We start from the raw sequence: 7,626 nt of genomic DNA, 5'->3' as shown, positions 1-7,626 counted from the left end.
TTAAATGGAAGGCGGCACCGGGGTGGCCCGTATGGCATTTGCTTGCAACGACGCACTTGCACCGGCAGGTACAGTACTGGACAAGGGTTCAGTTAGCGACATCTTTACACAGGTCAATTCAGACAACAACTAGCGTACAATTAAACATTCTGATACTTTATGCATATCTATGCGCTAATGGATGTCGCAGCGATACGCGTCGATGTCACCGGGGCTCCTGCCTCCTGGGAAGCCACGAACAGTGGTCTCTCCCTCCACCATATCTGAAGTTCATATGGAAGGAGGGACTGGATGAGTAGGCAGTACTGCAGTTCATAACAGAAGATTGCAATCATGGTGCAGTACTCACCTGAAGAACTGGAAGGTAGAGCTTGAACTCGGGCGGCAGCTCCTCCTCTTTTCATCCGGTCGGAGAGCTTCAACTGAATGTTGTTCCAACCGCCGTCAAGCTACAACGGCATTGTGCAGATATATGGCTTCACCCTTTGTGACAGACTGAACAAAGAATGCATGTTACCACAAGTTCGTACTCTACACAGTGGTTGCATGAGCAAAGGGGGAAAAATAGCAAAGCTGAAAATAATAGCTCTAGTTTCACTGAGAAACAGCTTAAGAGTCATCATTTGTATATGTTACCACACCATGCCAACACTGGTCAGAAAAAGAAGCGATGTTGGATAAAAGTGCTATTGGCTTTCAGCTCAAAGTAACAGAGTAACAGCTAACAGCTTTGTCTTTCTCACTATGTCTTTACTTCTCCCTCATCTTTACACAGTTCAGAACTCATACACATGATTGTACTATCGCTTGTGATATTTCCTTAGCTACAGAGTCTATATTCTCCTCAGCGCCTACTACTCTTTTATTCTGATGAAACAAGGGATATATAACCTAGCACTGTGGGGTTATTTTCGATTAGATAAACAAGGACAGTGCAGATATATAGGCTAGCTCTGTGGGGTTGTTGTGCAGAAAATAAAAATACCCAAATTACATGGATGAATCATCAAGTAGAAACACACTTTTATTAAGTCCGTGTTTCATCAGAGAAAAGCTTGGCAAGAGTAGTCACCATCCATTTTAATACTCACAGGTTTATCAAGTTCACTTGCAGTGCTGCTAATAGACAAATCTGCCAACTAACACAAAAAAGGTTATATTTTATTTTTGAACAGATATTTTTTGAATTTTAAATACTTTTTTAGAACAGATCCTTACAAATTCAAAGCATGCTGCTGTGTGTTATGAATTAGTTGTTCAACTCTAGTTGAAGCAGAGAAAACATAGACCATAAGAGTATGCTTGGGAGTATCAGGCTCTGCCGATGGAGAGCTACTCGTTCCCGGCGCTGCCGATGCCAAACTGCCCATAGAGGATGAGTGAGTGGTATATGTGTGCTTGACCTTTTCCAGTTTAGGTGCCTATTTCAGAAGATAATCCCGTCCTTGTCTCTGATTTTGAATTTTTGATTTTGTTTTTTCTTGAGGATTTCAGGATTGAAGGGCACTTCGCAAGAGGGTTACGACGAGCAAGGTCGCTACTGTGTCTATTCTTATATAGTTTGTTTCAGAGAACTCAAACTACTTCTCTCAAATCTGTCAATTTGAAGAGAATTTTGTCATGGAACAGTCTTCGGTGAAGACTGCTCTAGAACTGGTGATATGTTTATAGGCGTTGTGCAAAATTTTGGTGATCTGACTGAGCGGATCGGTTTTGAAATATAGCCAAAAATCATGTCACTGTGCCACTACTGTTTTGCACAAAATTCTGTTCTGTTTGGGTGGTGCCAAACTACCAACAGTTGTATAGTTGTATGTTATTTAGGGTCTCGATTGCATATGACTTGGAGTTGTCTCTGTTGACATCACGTGGTAATGAAATTTACAACATTATTCCTGTCATATTCAGTTTAATCAAGCAGTATACCCTTTGATTCCCTACTCGTAAGGTGGTATATAAATAATCAAACCAGGGTTCAAGGCATCAGTTTCTACTATGTGAGATGCAGTTTTAACTCTAAGGCTCTCTGGCCTTTGTACTTCTACTATACATAATTTTGGAGGGCATCAATTTAAATCCAAGAAGTTTACCCATACACTTCCATTTGAATTTTCGAAATCCAAGAAATCTGAAGTTCTGAACCATTTGCACCTTTATTTGCTACGTCTTGCCCATTTTTTATTCAGATTTACTTCACTTATAATGGTACGTAGTAAGTTATACTAATTGTGAAGTGTTCCTCCCTTTTCTTTTGGCGAAAGAAAGTGTTCTTCAATTTTGAGCAAGTCCGAATTCTGAATAATTGGTTTTTGTCCTGTTGTGTGAACCAGGAACTTTTGGACTTTGGAACAATTCTCTACTACACTGCTACTACGAAAATATTAACAGCATGTAGATTTGCTTCAGTGTCAGTTGTTGTTATGAGTTTCAACTCATGTCAGCGGTCTTCATAGCCCTCGAAGAAGAAAAAACCTACAAGTTTTATTTGACGATCAGTTTTATTAAGCATTTTTGGCATTTTTGGCATTTTTCCTGGGAGGCATAGCTCCCCCCTATACTCCCCCCTCCACTGCTGCCCAGCCCTACCCCCGCAGCCTAGCTCCGCCGCCGGGCATACCTCCCCCCCTACCCCCCGCCCCCACTGTCCCCCCCTTTACCTGCGCCTCGGGCATACCTCCCCCCTCTACCTGCGCCCCTGTAACCCTAGACCCTCTACACACTACCGTATCTATACCCTACAGTCTATCTATCTCTACTCTACTACTACTCGCTGATAGCCTGGCTGAGGGAAACACTTTTAAATCGGTGCGAAGTCTTGTAAATCGGCGATGTGGGACTAAAAAGATGCAGCAGTATCCGTCTTACCCGTAACAGAGCCGGCCCGCGTCCCCTGCCGCTCCGGCGCGCATCCCCTTCGGCCCTTCGCTTCCGCACGGGTCCCCGGCGTGGGGGTGACGACGCGGACGTGCCGACGCGCGACCCTAATGCTCCTCCTCCCCCTCTTCCTCCTCTCACGGTGGCCGCCTCCCCTGCTCACCGACGTCGATGGTTCCGCGACGAGGTTGGGCGGGAGGTGGAGAAATCCGCCCCATGTCCGTGGAGAGCCACGGCAGCGGACGGAGTGAGCTCCGGCGAGGGATTTGGGGCCGATGCAGATGAGATCGATGGCACAGCGGTGGAGAGGAGGAGAAGAAGGGGCTCGACCTCGAGAGTGTCCGTACAGCAGCGTGCCGAGCCAATCTCTCCTATACAGCCGCGCAGGTGGGCCCACGGAGATGCCGGCCCAGGCCCTAGCGAAAATCGGCCCAGGTCTACATTCCATGTATTCTGTATCCTTTTTGTTTTTGAATTGATGCTTTCTCAAAAAAATAACACCTCCTGTATCTGTCGTTCGAGTGTTGACTGCTTCGATTTCCAGCACCTCTGAGGGCCTACGGTTCGTAGCTCTTTTCTCCATTTATTTTGTGGACCATCAGCCGTTCCAGTGAATTGTGCCCCATTCAATATTCATGTTGAGTAAGGAGTATTTATTTATCTTTGTTATAATATCTTGTTGAGGTACGAATCAACATGATCATGGCGTCCTCGTAGGTGCAATGAACTGAGGGTGGCCACTTTGGGCATGCTATATTAACGATGCATTTGGACCGGCAGCTACAGCAGTGGAGGGGGGTTCAATTAGCAACAGTTCTACACAGGTCATCCATACAACAATTAGCGTACATCCAGATACATCCATTAAGCATTCTGATACTTTACGCATAGTTACACGTTGACAGGCGTCGAGGTGACATGCATCGATGTCGCCTGGGCTCCTGGGGAGGTCATGACTCCCAACCATCCATCTTGGTCTGAGCTCTATGATTTCTGAAGTTCATGTAAAAGGAACGATTGTGTGAGCAAGTAGTGGTGTTCTATAACAGAAGGGTGCAGACATTGCGCAGTACTCACCTGAATTGGAAGGTAGAGCTTGAACTCGGCCGGCAGCTCCTCTTCCGAGTAGAGGCGGTCGGAGAAATAGACCCTGCGGAGCCGGCAGTTTGCGTGGACTTGCACTCGCAGTGTCTCGACGTAGTTTGTGCCATAGGCTCTCTTTGTCAGGTCAGTGAGATTCAACTGGATGTTGTTCCAGCCATCATCAAGCTTCAACGGCATCGTGCAGATATATGGCTTCACCCTTGTGACGGACTGCACAAAGAGTGCATGTCACTACAAGTTAGTACACGGTGGTTGCATGAACAAAACGTACACCCGTGACCTATGCATTTCAAATTTAAATAAACTTTGCAAAAAATCAGGCCAGACTGGAAGACATAAATCTACATTGTTAAAGAAACCACATCAAACACCACACTTTCTAGCACGAATCAAGCACATCACAATGCATAATTGTCACAACCGTATCATACACAGAAGTTAAATTAACAAAACCGCATATACACACCACGTTCATGGGCAATCTGTGCCAACCCGCCCAGAAAGGGGCAATTGCAGATTAGCATTAACAGATATATAATGACATGAGGTTTATCTGAGTATGAAGCTGGCGAGTTCATGTTGGGAGCGTAAATTATCTTTTCTTGTTTCCAAGGGCAAAATTCAAATAAACTTCTGCACGGGTTGATGCCATACTGGCATTGCTCAAAGAAATAATCTAGTTTGCAAAGTTAACAGAAATAGTACTACTTCAAGGTATACACTAGAATATTGTAGGTAGCAGTTATTAATACCAATACAGTGAAAGCTCAACCAATGGATTTAACAGTAAAATGCACTTGATAACGCTTAAAGTAACAGATACAAATCAAAAGAACATGAGGAGAGGCACAGTGAAGGAACACTTTCAAATCTAATAGTAGATATATTGTAAGTAGCAGTTATTAATACTAATACAGTGAAAGCTCAACCGATGGATTTAACAGTAAAATGCATTTGATAACGATTAAATTAACAAATACAAATCAAAAGAACATGAAGAAAGGCACAGTGAAGGAACACTTTCGAATCTAATAGATAAGCAATAAGCAGTTAAGCACCGCACAGAGTTTACTTCTACAGAAACGATTATGGAACCATAGCTCTTACAGACTTGAAAATTTGATGCTCGGAATCGTCGGCGGACATTCTTGTCATCCAAAACTTGGACCTCAAATGTGAAGTATTTTTTAAGATTCTTCACAACAAGGGCAAGAAATGGAAGCTTAATTCCAAGAGTGGCAGCAGGGTCAGCTGGGCAGGTGATGTAGGTTGATTGCACATTTGTTCCAACAATTTCAAGTACATTAGACTTGATATCTTCATCCTGAGGTCTTTTAATGTGCCCATCAACAACTGCGAAGCAGACAAGGTATTAAGTAACTGAACCTGACTTTCGTGCAGAACAAGCTAAGTAACAGCCTGAAGCACATGTACACACATACTCAAAAGTGACCCCACTGTCCTGAACTGCCCGATATAAACTATTATTAGGTTATGCATAGCTACTCCCAAATCATTACCATAGTAAAATTAGGCTCAGGTCTCAAATACTCCCTCCGTTCCTAAATACTTGTCTTTCTAGGCATTTCAAATGACTATCACATACGGATGTATGTAGACATATTTTAAAGTGTAGATCCACTCATTTTACTCCGTATGTAGTCACTTGTTGAAATGCCTAGAAAGACAAGTATTTAGGAACGGAGGGAGTAGGTTCTTAGCATGCAGAGAAGCAGAAGTGCAGAACATTCCACCCTAAACACAATACAAGGTATTCATCAAAAGGGTAACAGCTTGCAGAGTTAACTATACCAGACCTGCCTTTGCTATCAGAAGCAGATAATGCTTTATGTGACCAGGGAAGAAGCATCTACAGCAGCATAGGAATAGTAGAAACTGAAATTTAGAGAACCCCAAGCATTACTGACTCACCTTCCTTGTCCCATATCTGCAACGGCTTGGTCCTGATCAAATAACACAGGGGAAAACACAAGACATGAGGTATCCAGACTAAAGGAAAGAAAACATTGTGACAGTGAGACCAATACAAGGCCACCATGCTACATACCCAAGGCTGTAGAGAATCGATAGAAACCCGGACTGGAATGTATTCTTAAACATTCTTTTTCCAAGCTTGTGAGTCCAGCTAAACTGCACAAAATAGCACAACAAATGAGCAAGCCTTTCGTGCCTGTATCATCGGTTACGGGATGAAGATGTATAACAGCTGGTGGATATCATCAGTTTTATAACAGGTTAACACATGATTTTGATTTTGTTGATCACGGGGCACTCGTCAATTTGTTGAATTAACATGGCAGACAGACAGACAGGTTAGTGTCTCACACGCATTGCCTATTTCCAATTGACCAATATAATCAACGATTGGAGACAGAGGTCTACCTGAGCGGAGGCGAGCTGGAGGCCGAGGACGGGCTGGACGGCGCCGAGACGGGGGACCGGGGTGGACGGGTCCGGCGGCGGCGAGACGGGGTGGACGGGTCCGGCAGCGGCGACCTGCTGGCGAAGGAGCTCGGCAGACGTGGCTGGCGGCAACGGTGGGCGGCAGATGACGCGGGTGGGGCGGGTGTGCGGCGGGAACGGAGGCGGAATCGGAGCGGAGGCGGGAGGTGGAAGGCTACGGCGGCGGCGGCCGGGATTGGAGACGACGAGGTGAAACCCTACCCGTTTGGCGCTTGTCGCACGGGAGGAAGAGCCGCGACGCTTCGACACAGGGAGAGAAACCGTGCGAGGAGCTGGTTGGACACTTGGACTGGGAACAGGGCCCACCGCGTCCTGGAACTTTTAGGAAGCGGCCCTTCTGATTCCCACATTCTCACAATTCTCCCCCTCTTCTCAAACATAAACACGAGTGATTTTTTTTTTCTTGAGGGAAAGCCTTCATGGCAGCTTTATTCATTGTGTAGAATAGTCGGGGCATCTCCAACGCTGACCAGCGACCGCATCTGTCCGCAGACAGGGTGACCAGTCCGCGGATACGGATACGAGAGCGGGTGATCCAAAGCTATCCGCATACATTTCAAACCAGGTTTCAATTAACTGGACGAATTTCATCAAACATGACGCAATTCATTAAAGTTCGGATAAAAAATAGCACAAATCATCCATGTGTAGCATGTAAATAAGTCTAGTACAACAATAATTCAAATTCAACGAGATTAATCTGATGTTCAACAAGTCATGTTGTCCCACACATACGGCCTCTTGAACTTCATCCAACGGTGTGTGCGTGAATGGTCCGCCCTCTGCCTTGTGGTACATCACGGCATCGTGTACATACTACACAATAGAGCAACATTGAGTGAATGAATGAGTCAATCAATCAACAAGTTGAGCAAGAAGAAGCAAAACATACGATCTCAATGGTTGCCACGTGCAATGGCCACATTGCCTCCAACCAATAAACCGTGCCACAAAGCTTCGTGACGGAGTTCTAGATGCTGTACCATCGATATACTAACGAGTTCACATTGCATTCATGGATGATGTCCGTGTCGTAGGGCGTAATGTGCTTTCGCACATGAAATGAACCATGTACGTGCTGCCAAACGAGCCACCTTCTGCTCCTGCCTATGAAGTCCGTAGATACGGCCAATCACGCATCGCGCAACAACTCATCCTTTATGG

The 7,626-nt window shown here is 45.1% G+C and overlaps 1 protein-coding gene and 1 long non-coding RNA gene across 3 annotated transcripts; both read right to left on the bottom strand.

Moving 5' to 3' along the window:
• On the bottom strand, nt 1–3,203 carry LOC123122117 (uncharacterized). Its single transcript, XR_006460072.1, has 3 exons — nt 2,866–3,203; nt 350–495; nt 1–263 (listed from the first exon to the last, which is right to left on the bottom strand). It is a non-coding gene; the product is annotated as an uncharacterized lncRNA (long non-coding RNA).
• Nucleotides 3,204–3,655: 452 nt separating this feature from the next.
• On the bottom strand, nt 3,656–6,725 carry LOC123122115 (cilia- and flagella-associated protein 20). Of its 2 annotated transcripts, none has more exons than XM_044542259.1 (6): nt 6,382–6,725; nt 6,047–6,129; nt 5,911–5,942; nt 5,090–5,331; nt 3,952–4,188; nt 3,656–3,867 (listed from the first exon to the last, which is right to left on the bottom strand). In XM_044542259.1, exons 2-6 carry the CDS (start codon nt 6,097–6,099, stop codon nt 3,859–3,861), a joined length of 573 nt encoding a protein of 190 aa, XP_044398194.1. In that variant the 5' UTR covers nt 6,100–6,129; nt 6,382–6,725; the 3' UTR covers nt 3,656–3,858. The 2 variants fall into 2 exon arrangements, with proteins under 2 accessions (XP_044398194.1, XP_044398195.1); XM_044542260.1 differs by having other exon boundaries at nt 6,047–6,124; nt 6,382–6,723.
• Between the last annotated feature and the right edge of the window lie 901 nt (nt 6,726–7,626).

The sequence above is a fragment of the Triticum aestivum genome, chromosome 5D, assembly GCF_018294505.1.
Source record: "Triticum aestivum cultivar Chinese Spring chromosome 5D, IWGSC CS RefSeq v2.1, whole genome shotgun sequence".
NCBI classification, from domain to species: domain Eukaryota; kingdom Viridiplantae; phylum Streptophyta; class Magnoliopsida; order Poales; family Poaceae; genus Triticum; species Triticum aestivum.
Note: the sequence above shows the minus strand (reverse complement) of the source record. Positions and strands in the feature narration are given on the sequence as shown.